This window comes from Myxine glutinosa, chromosome 4 (genome assembly GCF_964187855.1).
Source record: "Myxine glutinosa chromosome 4, kmMyxGlut1.1, whole genome shotgun sequence".
In the NCBI taxonomy this organism is placed as follows: Eukaryota; Metazoa; Chordata; class Myxini; order Myxiniformes; family Myxinidae; genus Myxine; species Myxine glutinosa.
Window position 1 is genome coordinate 162034905 of NC_136264.1, and position 17796 is coordinate 162052700.

Here is a 17796-nt window from a genome sequence, read left to right on the forward strand (position 1 = left end):
TGAATGCACTGCCAAATGGTATGGAAGTGCTAAGTGCCTCCAGCATGCTTTCTAACAAAGCTGTGTATCACAAAAGCTGCAGAACGAACTATAATCAAACGATGGTGAAGCGTGCTGAACTGAAACTGAAAAGAAGGTCTGAAGCACAAGTTGAGGTGCAGAGCCCTAAAAAGACGAGGTCAATAATCAGTGCAACTGTTGGTCGGGTTGAGCCGGAATGCATTCTGTGTAGTCAAAATATCAAAGGGGAGAGCCTTCACAAAGCGTCAACAGATGCTGTTGACTCAACTATGAAGTCCTGGGCGACAAAAACCAGAAATACAGAACTCTTGGCCAAACTAGCCATAGCTTCGGATTTGCATGCAATGGATGCCTATTATCACAGAACTTGTTATGTCAGTCTTGAAAATGCTGCAAGATCTGTGGACAGAGCTGAATCTCCAACAGGGTCCGAGACCATGTCTTCTTTAAATCCACTTGTCATTGGAGAGTTGGCTGCATATATTGTCGACTCACAGCGTGTTTTCCCTTTCAGTGAACTGAAAGCTCTGTTCATCAGTAAAATGAAAGACCTTGGCAGAATTGTTGACCCCAAAAGTATTCACCCAACTAGGTTCAAAGAGAAGCTATTGAAGCTTGAGCCTGGACTAACTGAAGCCAGTCAAGGGAGGGGTCACCAATCAATGGTGATTGAACAGCTATTGAGACTGAACTGAAAAGTCAAAATGAAGGTCGTGACAATGATGCTTGCATGATCGTTCAAACGGCCTTGTTCTTGCGCAAGCAAATTTTATTTGATCAGAAGCCATTCAATGGACACTTCCAAACTGACTGTTTGAAGTCACCTATCCCTGAATCTTTACTGGCATTCACGAATGTAGTGCTACAAGGTCCTACTGGTATTAGTCAGACTGATGTCAACACCAATGAAGCAGATCTGAATCAGCAAAGATCATGTGTTGTATGTACTTTGTCTCAGCTGATGATTTTCAATACTGCAAAGCGAACCAGAGCTGGAGCACAGATGATGCGACATAGCAAGGGACGTGAACACCATTCCCCCTGTACGTTGGATTGAAACTACACGTCGAGTGGAAATTTAAGCATCTGATTACAGTATTTGAGAAGCTCGGCATGGCAATCACCTACAGTAGAGAGCAGCAGGTCAGCAAATGTCTTGCTGCAGCTGTGAGTGAGCAAATCGGGACTAATGGTATAGTAATCCCAAGTAACATGAGAAAGAATGTATTCACAACTGGCGACATGGCAAAATTGACCAGCACAAGCAATCCAACTTGTCAAAAGTTGAGTTTCATGGCACTGATTACTTTGACCAATCATGTTTCAAATCAAAACCCAGGTGTTGGCATGGAACCTCTGGATATAAGCAAAGGGGACCAGTCTCAGAGATCTCGGTTGCCAGACTTCTACGCCATTGTGCCACCTGCAGAGCTTGATGTTAACACTGATGTTGTTCTCAAAAAGACTGACAAGCCAGTCAGACCTGGAAGAGACAGGATTGTATCGGCTAAAGCAAAAGATGAAACATGGATTCACCATGCATCTGATATCATTCTCAACAAAGGGAGTGAGCTTGATGATGGAGACAGGGTGGCATGGGCAGGCTTCAATTCTAGCCGCATGCATGAGGATACCGTGAAGCCCAGGGCGATAACTGGTGTGCTACCAATGTTTCCAGATAAGGCAGCATCTGTTTCAATGGTCAAGCACACAATGTGCATTACAAGGGATGCAATCCAATTTCTCAATCCAGGGCAAGCACCTGTACTAGGGATGGATCAGCCAATCTACGCTATTGGTAAGCTAATCCAATGGAAATGGTGTGACACACACTTGAGTGAGGACAAGTTCGTACTGATGCTTGGTGCCCTGCATATTGAGTTTGTCATTGAGGCTATGGAAGGCAAAATGACTGAAGGTTCTGGTATGGCAACTATGGCCTGTAAGGCAGGTATTCTCACCACTGGACGTGCAGAGTAATTCTCATCACAACCAGACCACCATCTCAAACGGACAAGGTACATGCACCAAGTATTTCTCCTGGCCATGGCAATTTTGAAGAATGAAGCACACACACATGAGGGTTCAGGCACTCAGAGAAGTTTGGAGGAGGCCATGAAGATAAAGTCAAAGATGTTTGCCTATTGGTGTATGGTGATGGACATTGAACTTCTGCATTGTCGTTTTGTCCGGTCCCTGCGTGAGGGGGATTTTGCCCTCTACGTCCAGATGATTGACGAATTGTGCGATTATGTCTTTACCTGGAACCAGGTGCACTACTCCAGATGGCTCCCAGTCCATGTCAAAGATATGGTGGAACTTGAATGGAAGCATCCAGATGTTCACAGGGAGTTCATGAAGGGAAATTTTGTGGTACAGAAGAGACCAAGGAAGTTCTCTATGATAGCCAAGGACCACAGCCATGAGCAGACCACAAAAATAATCAAAGGTGATAGCGGTGTGTCCAACATCTATGATTCTCCCGACACCCTGGAAGAGCATATTTTGGCTCTTCCTGAAAATCTCAGAGCTATTGCTGAGTTTGAAGAGGCAGCTGAAATTGGTGCTGATTTGCCAGACATAGGACATCATGAAGAATCAGGAAGTCTTCAACATCGCTTCAGCAAAGATGTTGTTTCTCTACTTGAAGTCATGAGGGCTCAAGGCAACCCTTTCCTCAATGAAAATGGTGCAGACCTCATGGCCATGGATACAAGGGAAGTCATGAGTGCAGATTTAGATGAGGGCTTCATCACTGCCATTGAGAAGGGGAAAGAACTGCACGAGAGCTATGTTAGAGACCGTCTTGTGAATTGTTCTGTTGCTCTAACAGACACAATTAAGAAAGAGAAAGATGATGAAAGAGAGAAAGATGAGAAAAATGTGGGTGTAGCCAATGAAATGAACTCTCTAGCTATTTGTTTCCGAGATATTGTGGAAAATAGGTTCTCGGTGGTGGCCATCTTGAAATCCAAGATGGCGGCCATAAAAGGGGCGTGGCAAAGTGCTTCCATCAAATTTTTTGATTGTCATGGTCTAAGGTACTTGTGTGCCAAAATTCACACTTTTATCCGGAAGTGCACACTTCTGCACCAGGGCCCCCCACTATAAATGAGCTTCTGAAAGGTGGTTCCACAGATGGGAGAAGTGAAGAACAAAAAAGTTCAGGTGTGTAGTCGGTCTGTATTTTGGATATTTAATCAGGAGAGGGTAACAGGAAGATAAAGAACATCATGGAATTCCTGGGGAAGATTTCAGGTCCGAGATAGCACAGGGAGCTACACTGAAAGAAAAGCGGTAAAAAACAGAGAGGACAACTCCTTGCATGTGATACAAGAGTAACAGACATTGTGCTATCGCCTCATTGGGGGGGATTCTAACAATGTTGAGAGCTTTAGATTCCACAGAATCTCAGAGAGACAGATGTGATGTTGAAGTGCTAGCACACAATGGAGGACAGTACTCAATTGAGCTTCTTTTTTTTTTTTTTTTTTTGTATACAAGATCGAGGCTCGTGAAAGAGCGAACATTTATCACACAGAAAGACAAACCGACAAACCGACACATAACCGACAAACCGACACATAAAACAAATAACATCGGGAGCGGTAGACAAGATGGGGAGAGAGGGAGAAGGACACAAACACAACATTTGAGAGCAGGAACCGAGAGACATGGAGACATCGAGAGATCTGTGGGAGGGAGAGGGCTTTGGGGGGGAGGCATGGGAAAGGGGGTGGGAGAGGCATAAAACATATGGACACTGCCGGGACTACCAGGAAAGAAGTTGGAATTACAAACAAGGTGGATCTGGGGTGAATTAGTGGGGGTAGAAAAGATCAAGGTTTTGGATGGGGGAAGATAAGAGATGGTGGTGAACAGCTGTTTTAAAGACCTGGAGGGAGGAGTGGGATTGAAGGGAGTGTGGGAGTTTGTTCCAGAGGCGGGAGAAAAGAGGAATGAAGGAGTGAAGGTGAGCAGAGAGCCGAGATTTCGGCAGTTTAACGATCAGAGGCTTGCTGGCAGATCTTGTGCGACCTGTAGGAATATTTGGGGGACAGAGCACAGAGAGAGCTGGGGGAGCAAGGCCGGAGAGGAGTCGGTAGAAGACAGAAAGACCACCTACCTGCCTGCGGTGAGTGAGTGAAAGGCCCTCAGAGATAGCTTCATCGCGGGAGATTCCAATGATTCTGAAAGCTTTGGTTTCAACAGCGTGAAGCCGAGCTAGGTGTGAGGCAGGAGCACCAGCCCATAGGGGAGAACAGTATTCCATTGAGCTGCGGATGAAAGCCTTGTATGTGGTGAGGAGCTCAGGTGTGCCTAGGAAGGACTTCGCACGACGGAGGATGCCCAGTCGGCGACTGGCTTTGGAGGCCAGCTTGGAAATGTGGTTTTCCCAAGAAAGATCATGGCAGATAGTGAGACCCAAAAGCTTGAGCGACAGAACTTCTTGGAGAGGATTGTTGAGAAAGTAGATGGGAGGGTTGTCCAGTCGATCTTTTCGGAGAGACATAGTAAGAGTGTGAGATTTGTCAGGATTGAAAGACATGTTCCACTTGTTTGACCAGTCTGTGATTTTGTCCAGCTACAGACAAATGCCTTGTAGACTGAGTAGTTCTTATTTTCAAGCAACGGTTTGGAATGGTGGAGGACGCCCAGTCTGCAGCTGGCTTTGGAGGCCGGCTTGCTACATGGTCAGCCCAGGAGTAGTCGTGGGTTTCTGGTGAGGCTTAGAAATGCAAGAGACAACCTCTTCCCATGGCTGATCATGGAAATAGATTGGTGAGCTTGTTTTGATGATCTTTCTGAAGTGACGGGGTGAAACTGAGATTTTACAGGATTGAAATAGATTCGTCTTCGAGATTTTTATTCTGATGATATTTTCAAGATTTTTTTTCCCGAGATAGAGATATTTCTTCATCTTCATTTCTTTCCTCGAGAAGATAAGATAGATATTCCTTCAATGGTGTGGAATTTGTTTTCTCTGAATGCTGGAGCAATATCATCTTCATAGATTAACTTCCTGGCATCTGCATCCAGATTTGTCTGTGTTCCCCAGAGCACAAACAAATGCCATTGATAAACAAGAAAAAAAGCAATCAGAGATTGCAAATCCTCACCAGGATGTATTTTCAGTGGTTTTTAAGGCTTTTGTGTTAAAACAAATATTGCAGCCGAACCACGTGACCGATGACGTCATCATTATTTTTTTTTCTCCACCAATTTATGCCTACATGATGCTCAAGAAATTTCATCTTGATCGGATGAAGTTTTGTACTTGTCGAATTATGACGTCATAATGGAGGCACCTATGACATCATCATTAACATATTTTATTCTCCATGGAGAGTTCTTTACAATGAGCCATGTCTCAATTTGTTCTATTCTGTGCTTTTGGAGATAGAGGTGCAAAGTTTTTCGGTTTTTCCAAGGTGGTGACCGAACCACATGACCGATGACGTCATAATGATTTTTTTTTTCTCAGCCAGTTTATGCTGACATGGTGCTCAATAAATTTCATTTTGATTGGATGAAGTTTTGTACTTGTCAAATTATGACGTCATAATGGAGGCACCTATGACATCATCATTAACAGATGTTATTCCACATGGGGAGTACTTTACAATGAGCCATCTTTCAATTTTTTTCCCATGGAGAGGTTTTGGAGATATTGAGGTGCAAAGGTTTTTGGTTTTTCCAAGATGGCGCCCGTACCACATGACATGTGACGGCATAATTATCATTAAATATTATACAGGGTGAGGTGCTCCTATGTTGAAAAATTGTCAATCGGACCAACGTTTACAGAGAAAATTAATTTTAAAGGGAATAAAGTCGAAGAAAAATAACAATAATAATAGCAAGTACAATAGGGTACCACAGCTTGAAAGGCCTAATAATATCCCCTCTCCCCAAGGGGGTTTCCTCCTTGGACAAACGCCATGTCAACGTGTATAAATCGCCTATCGTGGCCTTTTGTGGGGCACCCCTACCGGAAGTAAATATATATATAAACCATAAACATGTACGATTACCTTTTTAAACCCGTCGCTATTGTTGTTTAACACTAAACTGAAAGAAATTTGGAGGAATCCTGACATCCTTAAGGATGCTTATCACGTCCACCACAGACTAATGGACCAAAGCCTAAATCTACTGTAATCTATATACCCCAAAGAGGATAATAACATGACCCTTCCTGCAGTTTCCATAGGGAGTGGGGGTACTAGTAGAATTAAGCTAGACTGGTTTTTAAGGTATTATTTGTGTTTCTGTACTCTATATCGCATCTTTGTTTTGTAGTTTACAAACATGATTTATTTTAAAATTCAACTTTGACACATGCATTATTATGGCCAATGAAAAAATCTGAGATGAGCAATATTCTGTTGAATAAGAAATATGTTTCACTACGCAAGCCAACAAGAACCTCACCAATGGATGTTCTTATGGGCAGACCTGCTTTGCCTGCTCCCTCCACAAGTTGTCGGCGCACCTCCATCAAAGCCTCCTTCTGCTTGCTCAGCATCATCGACTCCCACAGGGAAAGTCTGCCAGCAGGCCTGCAGAAAAATCAAGAGCAGCAAGTTGAGAGCAGGGAGGGCAGGGGTGGAAAGGAAATTTGATGCAGGAGTGGGAAGGTTGACTGTGCAGTCGTCTGCATTTCAAAGAGACACTTGTTCAAACAATCCTTTTTTTCTGTGCATCATATTCCTTTTCCGTTTTTAAATACTGTATCAAAATACTGTATACTGGAAAAATAAACCATTGCAGATGAATTAAACTTCATTGATCTATAATTTTAAAAAGTGCATTGTAAAGAAGTCAAAATTTTCAGCAAAAGCACATGTAAATCATGTATGTAACACAAACAATTAAAACTGCAATTGAACCCCCTGCTGCTGGTGGTGGTATAAATGGTAATTTAACAGGAAATACACAACGGAGTGAAAAAGTGGTTTCAAAACTTTGTCGAAGTCAAGGTATTTGGATAGTCTCGGCCACATCGGCAAGATGACGATTGGATGAAGCCAAAACATGGAATGCCATGCTCAACATCCCACTCTTCAACAAAGTTCTTCATGCAGTCTCTATACTGTATGCACCAGTGGACTTATAGTACCGCACACCAAAGACTTCCACAAGCAAAAGAACAGCATAAAAAAATGTTATTACAAATGTCGACAGGGGATGCTTATTTTAAAGCTGATAAACCTTTCCTTGTCCCAAATTAACATGCTTAACCTGGAATGTGATATGAAAGTATTGTTATTGGGAACAACCCAATTTCCTAAATCCTACCATCCAGTGGTTTAAATTTCAAACATGCAGAAGAATAGAGAAAACAAATCCATTCTATAAAATAAAATTACACTGCAGCAAAGGTTAACCCTTTGTCCATGTTCAGAATCGAACCACTTTACTAGTGGAAGTGCGTGAATAGTGAACAATGGTAATTTAGGAACCAATGTCGAAATTCCTTGTTGAAATAATATTTACCAGACTCAGTGGACGAGTCTGGAAATATGGTGGTTCGATTTTGACCATGGCTAAGGTATATCAAAGATTTTTAAAATTGTGCATTCTACTTCCTCGCTTCACGCTCAGCATTTCAACGATAGAGAACAGACAAACCCCGTGTGTTAGCATCCTATTGGGCGATTTCAAAACAAAATATTTCTTCTAAGCAAAAATAATGCCTCATTGACTGCAGAGAGAAAAGTGCCGCCAATAGCTGTGTTGTCTGGTGTCTGGTTAAAGGTGTGTACATACTCGTATGTGTGGGGTCTGTGACATCTCTTCCATGATCCTTATACACTGCAGAAAAAAACATTACAACGATAATGGACTCTTTGGGGTTAATGGGTAAATTAGCTCACTAGTTATATCCTAATTGCATGTTTAGAATGGGCGTATTGTAAACCTCAATTTTAGGTGTGCCAAAATAGTGTTTGTAGTGAAATCGTATTCGTACTAATGCTGAACCCAGGTGATGATCGTTGCTCGCTGACACCGCTAGGGGCGCGGCTATAAGACCCGCTGCGGTCGGTGCTCAGGGGGACTTCTCCTGTGACATGTTACATCTAGTGGACTCGCTAACGGTACGCCTGCATAGAATATTAAGCTTGCTTGCATTGAATGTTATAGATGGACCCATGTGATGCCAAACCTTATTCCTATTGCATTTCCTGCATTACAGAATGATGTCATGGTCTTAATGGAATTAAACCACCAGATGGACTAAAGTTGTGGACCCGACTGGTTTTTCACAACACTTAATTCCATTAACGATCTACCGACATGGCGGGCAACAAGACGCTGGTGGTCACACCATTCTGCGCCGACCCGCAAGCCTCGGATGGTGGATTGCAACTGAAGCACTGGCTGAAAACGTTGGAGAACCATTTCGCTGAGCCTGAGATCGAGCCGACGGCTGTCGCGAAGCTAGCAACGCTGCACTCCAAAATTGACTACAAGGTGTACAATAGCATCGCACAATGTGCGACGTACGACCTCACGATTGCGGAGCTCAAACGATTGCACATAAAGGAAAAGCGCCCGGTGTATGCTCGGCACTTGCTACTAACGCGACGCCAGCAACCCAACGAGCCGATGGATCACTATGCCCAGGAGCTCTGGCAACTCTTGCTGGACAGCACCCGGGAGCCACGGACTCACGAGCAGGCTCAGGATGACCTTCTCCTAGACGCCTATGTCGCTGCAGTCTCCTCTCAGGACCTAAGGCTCAAACTCCTGGAGAAGACCGACCTGACCTTCGCTGCGGCACTCGAGCAAGGAAAGGTACACACTGAAGCGCGGTTGCAGTCGAACATCTATGACCGCACGCGCCTCTTGGAGGGAACCTCGCTCCACGCACGGCCGGAGAGTGCTACCGCCGAGGGAGCGGAACTGCTCGCGGAACTCCAGGATGCTCCGGAGGAGGATCCGGTCCTGATGGCTGCCGCAACGGCCAGACCCAAGGCCTTACGCGGAGCCACCTGCTATTTCTGTGGGGGACAACGTCATCTCCAGGCCGTGTGTCCGGCTCGGGACGCCATATGCCATTTGTGCTTGCAAAAGGGGCACTACGCAAAAGTGTGCCGGAAAACCGCACGCGGCTCGTGGCCGCGCGCGACCTTGAATGGGCTCATTGCGGAGCCTACGAGCCGAGCTCGGAACACAGCGCCTTACCCGGCTTTGAAGGACAGGGCCCCTCTTCGCGGGCCCCTGGTCGCTCAATCGACCTTGGCGAGAGTCACCGAACAGCCACAACAGTCTCATCCTCAATCGGGCACGGCACATGCGTCCTTGACCAGACTCCGGGCCACGCGAGGGGCTTTGGAGCCTCGCCAAGCCCCGGCGGTACGTTCTCGTCGTGTCTCTCAAGAGCGTACAGCGTCCACTGGCGGCGACACGAGTTCGGTACCAACTACGGTGGCCCTCACCCATCAAACGGCGATTTCGAATACTACGGAGGCCTATACCCGTCAAACGGCGATTTTGAATACTACGGAGGCCCATACATATCAAACGGCGATTTTGAATCGCAAAACACCGGAATGCATGGGAAAGCTCTCTGATGGCTTTAACGGATTCCCCATGGACAACGAATACTCCGGCAACGACCGCAAAACTGCAGATTGCATGGGAACACACCCTGACAACTTATACGGGACTCCACGGGCACCCTCTGACGCCCGGAAAACTGCCGCTGGCATAGGATCCGCCCGCAAGGCTCGGCCGACCCACTCGGGAACTTCGGTCCCACTCCCAGCAGGCTCGTCCGGCCTGGCTCAAGCCCTTATTCCCCTCATGGTCGAGGGCCATTGTGTGCGGGCCTTGGTGGATACAGGGTCTACGGATAGTTTTATCGACCAGCGACTAGTGCACAGGCATGGTTGGCAGGTCTTGAGGTCTACGAGACGGATCTTCATGGCTTCCCAGGGACTTCGACTCAGCACGAAGGGGGAATGCCGATTGAAACTCGTGATAAAGGGACGGGTTTTCCCAGAGGTACACCTTATGGTCTTACCTGCTTTATGTGCTGATATTCTGTTAGGACACGATTTTCTTAAGCGACATGGACGTCTGGAAATGGAGTTTAGTGGGCATGACACGCTTGTGTGGGGGCTGACGCGCTTGCTGTGTGTGCCCTAGCGAAAATGGAAATCCAGCCGCTTTCGCTGTTCCCCAATCTAACCTCCGACTGTACCCCTGTCGCGGTAAAATCACGGCGCTACTCTCGAGCAGACATGCAATTCATTGCGGACGAAACGGCTCAGCTCTTGAAAGACGGTATCATAGAACCTAGCCGGTCGCCGTGGCGAGCCCAGGTCTTGGTGGTGCGAAGCGATGCACACCGCAGACGCATGGTAATCGACTATTCCCAAATGATTAACCGCTTTACACAGCTGGATGCCTACCCCCTTCCGGGGATGGATGCGCTGGTGCGACAGGTGGCGCAGTACTCGGTCTACAGCACTCTCGATCTCCGTAGTGCGTACCATCAGATCCCCATCTCTAGGGCAGATCGTATCTATACCGCATTTGAGTCGGGGCAACGGTTGTACCAGTTTACTCGATTGCCTTTTGGGGTAACGAACGGGGTCTCCTGTTTCCAGAGGGCCATGGATGACCTCATTGTGAGGGAGAACTTAACCGATGTTTTCGTCTACCTAGACAATCTTACGGTTTGTGGGTATGACCAAGGGCACCATGATGCTAATCTGAAGCGCTTCCTCGAGGTCACGCAGAGGTATCACTTAACCATGAACGAGGATAAGTGTCAATACTCTCTACGCAAGATAGATCTTCTGGGGTACACCGTGACCCATGGCTCTGTCGCTCCGGATAAGGAGCGTCTGCGACCTTTGCTCGACATGGCCCCTCCCTGCGATCGGGTGTCCCTGAAGCGCGACCTCGGGCTATTCGCCCATTACTCCAAATGGGTCCAAAATTTCTCCGTGAAACTTCGCCCCCTTGTGGCCTGCGACACATTCCCTCTGCGTCCGGCCGCATTGGCGGCCTTTGGAGGCCTTAAGGCCGACATCGCCAGTGCCGCTGTGGCGACGATCGACGATCGCGGATCTTTCGTCCTCGAAAGTGATGCCTCGGATCAGGCCATCGCGGCGACCCTCTCCCAAGGAGGGCGTCCGGTGGCTTTCTTTTCACGGACTCTTACCTCCGCTGAGCGGAGACATTCGTCTGTCGAAAAGGAAGCGTATGCGATCGTCGAGTCTATTCGGCGATGGCGCCCGTACTTACTCGGGCGAAGTTTCCAAATCATCACGGACCAGCAAAGTGTTGCGTTCATGTATGACACATTACACGCCCAGCGCATTAAGAATGAGAAAATCACTCGCTGGCGTATAGAGCTTGCCGACTTCTGCTACACTATCAAATACCGCCCGGGGAAGGATAACCAGGCCGCCGACGCCTTATTGAGACCGGCTACGTGCGTGGGTATCGCCACTTTGGAGGGCCTACGCGTGCTGCATGCCACTGCGGGGCATCCGGGCATAACGCATTTCGCTCATTTTGTGCGGCGTGGCAATCTACCATACTCGATTGACGATATCCGCCGTATCTGTCGCGACTGCGCTATATGCGCGGAAATCAAACCGCGTTTCTATAACCCACCCATGGGGACTCTGGTTAGGGCTACGAGGCCGTGGGAACGCTTGGCGATGGATTTCAAGGGCCCATTGCCGGTGTCGAGTAACTCTCGCTATCTGCTCACTATCGTCGATGAGTACTCGCGATTCCCCTTCGCTTATACGTGCGTGGACATGACTGCTGCCACGGTAATGCGATGCTCACAGAACTTGTTCTCTATGTTCGGGTACCCGGCCTATATGCATACCGACCGGGGTGCGGTCTTCTTGTCTCAGGAGGTGCGAGGCTATCTGCTCCAAAATAACATCGCTTCTAGTTACACCACGCCATACAGACCCCAGGCAAATGGGCAGATCGAACGCTTCAACGGGATTATATGGAGGGCCGTCATGCTCAACCTCCGGACCCTCGGCCGGGGCCTCGATAAATGGGCTTGGTCGCTACCTGCGGCGTTGAACTCGATCAGGGCTCTACTGTGTACGGCCACCAACCAGACTCCCCACGAGCGACTTTTCCACCACCCCAGGAGCACGGGGTGTATACGGTCTTTACCCAGTTGGCTCGCTGAGCCCGGGCCGGCCTACCTCAAACGGGCGGTTCGCACGAGCAAGTACGACCCCTTAGTGGACAAAGTGCAGATACTCCAGGCTAATCCTGAGCATGCTCGTGTGATGACGGCTGATGGACGTGAGACCACTGTCTCCGTACGTCATCTTGCCCCATGTGGGATCGCCGACCTTTGTAGGGAATCGGACGAACCGATCGAACCAATCTATGAGACTATGGACTCTTCCGACGCTCCCGTCGCTGAAAGTCTGCCTCCCCTCCCCTCGCCGCATCTACCCGTGCCCGACGGCTTGGCGGTACCCCCTTCGTCACCTGACTCCGGTAGCTCCTCCGACGCCGGGGTCTCTGGGATACGTGATGCCGTACCCGGGGAATTTCGGACGCGTGCTGGCAGAGAAATTCGCCGCCCGGACCGGTACGGTTGGGTCGACTGATACCATGTTCCACACCCTGTTAATGCTGACGCTCGCTCGATTCTAGCCGCTCTGCAGTATAATTCTAACGGTGGGGAGAATGTAGTGAAATCGTATTCGTACTAATGCTGAACCCAGGTGATGATCGTTGCTCGCTGACACCGCTAGGGGCGCGGCTATAAGACCCGCTGCGGTCGGTGCTCAGGGGGACTTCTCCTGTGACATGTTACATCTAGTGGACTCGCTAACGGTACGCCTGCATAGAATATTAAGCTTGCTTGCATTGAATGTTATAGATGGACCCATGTGATGCCAAACCTTATTGCCAATTGCATTTCCTGTATTACAGAATGATGTCATGGTCTTAATGGAATTAAACCACCAGATGGACTAAAGTTGTGGACCCGACTGGTTTTTCACAAGTGTTCAACAGGGCCTTGTCTCCCCTCCATCCCTTTGATTTTTCACTGATAAATGTGCTGCATTTCTCATGTATTGATTTGTTTATCAATCATTTTCGATTGTCATCACTGACCTCACAACCATCGGCCCTCGAGACAGTAGCCCCCGGTTATTATTTGAATCGCACCAATCGATGGTGTACTCGAGCTGTTCAGCCAATGAGCGTACCTGGATGAGGTCACGCGAGGGATAATTTTGAACCAAGAGCCTGATGAGAAAGCACAGTTGAGAGCTGAGACCAGGGTGAACAGATCCGAGTGAAAAAATAAAATAAACACGGGACACTCAGGGACGGGTCAAGCGGGTTGCTGTAGGCCCCATTGCCCATTGTGCGGTTGAATGTCCCATTGTGAATGTACATGTTATTGGGGGGAATGTACTTTTGTACATTCATATCCTTAAAATTGAAGGATTTTGAATGTATGTATTTAACTTATATTATAATTAAGATCTGCAGTATTTGACAGTATTTAAGCAAATACTATGACCACAATATGATCTTTGAAGTGTTTGAGCTGGTAGCGCAGATGGCTGGAGCATTTTGGTGTACAGCCGGTTGGGGAAATTGTTGGATGATTTTCATTGGTGTCACGGATGGCCTCAACGGATTGGGAGTGATCTGGTCAACAGGCGTCAAGCTTTGGGGATGTATCAGAGACGTAATCTGGTACTTGGACGATAGGGATTGGGAAGGATTCTGCTCCATCAGCAGGTGTAGACAGGTCATATGTGATGCATGGGGATCTGGTGGTGTTGATGATGGTTGAAGGAAAATGTCCTCAGTGTGTAGTGAACCCCCATGTACCACATTGTGAGGGAGTGGGGATGTATTTTTCCAGTAGTCGGGGACCTTGTAGCATTCGGATTTTTTTGACCCGTTAAGCCGCACTCCTCAATTGGGATGACACAAATTTGCATATATTGCATCCTGATGCATCAAATTGCAAATTGCATCAAATTGCATATTGCATCGTGTCCATCGGTGACAGAAACGAGGTAGCGATTTCTTGCACAAGACTTGTTGCGGTCGGAGTACAGATAGACCAAATGGCCAACTTCCACCAATATGTTGGGCCCGATAGACCCCATGTGTGCCTTAGATTACTCACAATGGGGATGGTTTGTGGAGTGAAAAGGGTGTTTTGTTGAAAATTTGATGACAAAAGCTCAAATGGTAAAAAAAAAAGTCCGGACAGACACAGAGAAGTGATTGCAAAACTCTGTCATTTTGGTCACTACTTATAGGCCTCAGGCTTCAGGCCTCTGGTGTACATTTGAAAACTGAACAACATGTCTTGTATCATGAAAGAAAGGTACATTTTGATTACAACCCATGCAGAGGAAAGAAACGTATTGTTATGTTTGTGGGGGTAGGAGATGGAATACCATAGTAGAGATAGAACTGTGTATGGTAGCAAGGACCGCGTGCGAGTAAAAAGCCAATCTCGATGTATTTAAGTAGAAAAACTTTGAACTTAAGATTGTTTCTGTGTCTTCACATGGGGGGTGGAGCTTGTGTTGTAAAGATAGGGGACAAGAGTAGTTTCCCCGGTATGTGATTGCCTTCTGTGATTTTCCCTATGTTTTTACAATTATAACAAGCCGGCCATATAAACGCACGTCTTTAACCAACAACAACCGACAAAACTACAGACAGAAACCCGAACATTCCCGAGCAGAGCAAAACGTTCTCGGTAGACAACTAACCCCGCCCACCAATCGAGCAAGGAAAAAGGCCATGTCCCGGAAGTTCGTCTTTGGTCGAGCCAGACCATGGGGCGATTCATTGGAACTCGGCGATTGGTCGGGGTGATGTTAGGGTGACGTCAGAGCGAGAAGGTTCGAGCTAGGAAGAGGAAGAATTGATCGCTCTCTCTCGGTGTGGCTTTCGGCTGGGCGGTCGCATGTCTCGTGTGCACTCATGCAGAGATCTGTTCAGAGCTCAGAGAACCTTTGCGACGTTGGAGCCAGAGGTGTTGTTTGACGGTGGTGTTTTTTGGGGGAGCTGAAGCCGTGTCACATTTCAGAGGGAGACAAGAGCAAAAGAGGACCGGCTGTACGAACGCCCACACGTTTGTGGTGACATGGAGAGGAACTTCGTGTCATCTTGTGTGTTTCCCGCGCGAGCGGCTTCAGGCCGCCTTGGGCTGCTGACTTCATTCGGTGATGTCGTTGGAGCAAAGCTGAGTGCCAGCCGGTATAAAAACATTTTATTTTCATTATCTTTCCCCTTGTCTGTTTTCGTGTCCGAGTGGAGACGTCTCAATTTTGGATTTAGTTTACCTAAACATTCATTTTATTGCTATGATTTATTTCATTAAATTTATTATTGTGGCATTTTTCATTTGTCATGTTTCTGTGTTTTGTGGGTTTCGGACAAAACCCCGTGAGCTCCGTGCAGGTAAGCACTTTGTTTCCTTCCGTCCCGCGCGTGCCAAAACAAAAGTACCGCCAATTTTTGGAGTTCGCCTCGGAATTAAACTCGTTACGGCCATTCGTCACTCTGCGGAATTGATCGCTGGAGACAGGACAGTATGTTGTGATGACAACCCATGCAGAGGAAACGTGATAAAGCATGTTACTTTCGGGAACGATGGAGGCAGCGGTCTATTGTCTATACACTACCCAACTAAAGATTCCGCACACTGAATAGGACTCCTGAGTTTATATACATTTGAAAACTGAACAACGTGTCGTCCATCATGAAAACATTTTGATTACAACCCATGCAGAGGAAAGAAAATAATTATGATTAATATTTGAAGTCTTTACCTGTTTGAATGCTGAACTTTTCCAGTATGCAATACGAAAAATATGGTATTTTTTCAGGCAAACTGAATAAAACTTAATATGTTTGTTATTGTGTGTTGTGAAGGAGTTATCCACCCTTTATCCCACAAACGATATATTGGGTAATAGCTCAGATCATAAATTATAATTGTTCATACACAAAATCAACATTATTCCATTCAGTTTTATAATTGATTGGTACAAAATAGGTACTTTTATATGTTTTAGTGTCACTGGACAAACTGTCCATTAACATCACCATCTTGGTCAACATCATCTGAAGTATCACTGGACAAAATGCTTTTGGAAAACGCTGAATTACTTCCTGAAAACTCAGAATCACTTGCTGTATAATCACTTGAATTGTCGCTGTTTTCGTAATCACTCATGCCCTATCTGGATGTCGCCATTTTTAAAAAATGCGGTCTATCCACAACCACACTCCACAAGTGATAAATAATTTTGGCTAACAAACATCGACCTAACAAACAAGCTAGAACAACAACTATCGGGGACGCCTCTTTGTGGTGGTTGTATCCCCCAATGTAAGTCGGGGAGGGGGGGGGGGGGGGTGGTGAAATTTCCTCATTCTTCCCTGCTGCCCAGATTTGTCAGAGCAGCTCGGTCATGGTCAGAGTGCTGATCAGTACATATGGACCGGCCCTCTCCCTCTCTCTAACTCCTCTCCCTCTCGTGTCCCTGACTTTATGAAAGTGGAGTTACGCCATAATGGACGTGGGGGGATCTCTGGGTCGCTCCTGCGAGACCAATCAGCTGTCTCTGTCATGCGGGCTTTTTGGAGAGAATGGTCCGGGCAACAACAAGAAGCGAGAACATAATACATTCTAAACCAATCATTGATGGCCTTGCTGAGCGCAACCACTTGCCGCCGAATTGGAATAACAATACAGATTGTTGAACAATGATGTTGGGCCACAATTCGTGGCCCGCCACACACAAGAAATTGATAATTAAAAATAATAAAAAATCGAACCAGTCCTTTCGACGGCCTTTTATGCTATCCACCAGCAAAAAATGGAAAATAGGATTATACAGTCGTGGTCAAAAATATTGGCTCCCTTGCACTTTTTTCAAATAATGCAACATTTCTTCCAGAAAATTGTTGAAATTAAAAAATATTTTGGTATCTACATGTGCATTTCTTTGGTTTGCAGTGGAACAAAACAAAAAAAGCTGAAAAATTTACTAAATCTTAGCTTATTCCAGACAAATCCTAAAATGAACCAGACAATATTATTGGCACCTTTTAGAAGTTGTTAGAAATAATTAGATTTCAAGCAGGTCATTCTCCTTTACTTTGGAATTGAACTCACCTGTTGTGAGTTGCAGGTGCCTGCAATATAAAAATCACTGATTCAACCAGTTTGAATGGAGAAAAGGAATGATTCTGCTGTTTTGTGTCACTGTGTGTGTGTTTTGTGTCACCGCAATGAGCATGGAGAAACTATAGAAAACCAGAGAATTGTCTGAGGAGGTCAGACACAAGATTGTAGCCAAGCATGGACAATCTCAACGCTACAAGTCCATCTCCAGAGACCTTGATGTTCCTGTGTCCACCGTATGCAATGTTATCAGGAAGTTTAAGGCCCATGGCACTGTTGCCAACCTCCCTGGACGTGGCCGCAAGAGAAAACTTCATCGAAGATTGCAGTGAAGGATTGTGCGAATGGTGGAGAAAGCACCTCGATCAACTGCCAAACAGATTCAAGCTTACCTTCAAACACAAGGTACGACAGTTTCAACTCGCACCATCCGTCGCCGACTCAATGAAAGGGGGTTCTATGGTAGGAGCCCACTGCTGAGAGAGAGACATAACAAAGCCCGACTGGAGTTTGCCAAAACACACCTGAACAAGCCAAAATCTTTCTGGGGGAATGTCCTGTGGACAGATGAGACCAAATTAGAG

The 17796-nt window shown here is 46.6% G+C and overlaps 1 protein-coding gene across 1 annotated transcript in view; it reads right to left on the reverse strand.

Moving 5' to 3' along the window:
• Window positions 1–17796, reverse strand: part of SCFD2 (sec1 family domain containing 2) — a 211041-nt gene that overhangs the window by 164656 nt on the left and 28589 nt on the right. Inside the window, exon 4 of the mRNA XM_068113940.2 lies at window positions 6457–6584. Coding sequence (XP_067970041.1) covers window positions 6457–6584 — 128 coding nt within the window. The remainder of the gene's footprint in view (window positions 1–6456; window positions 6585–17796) is intronic.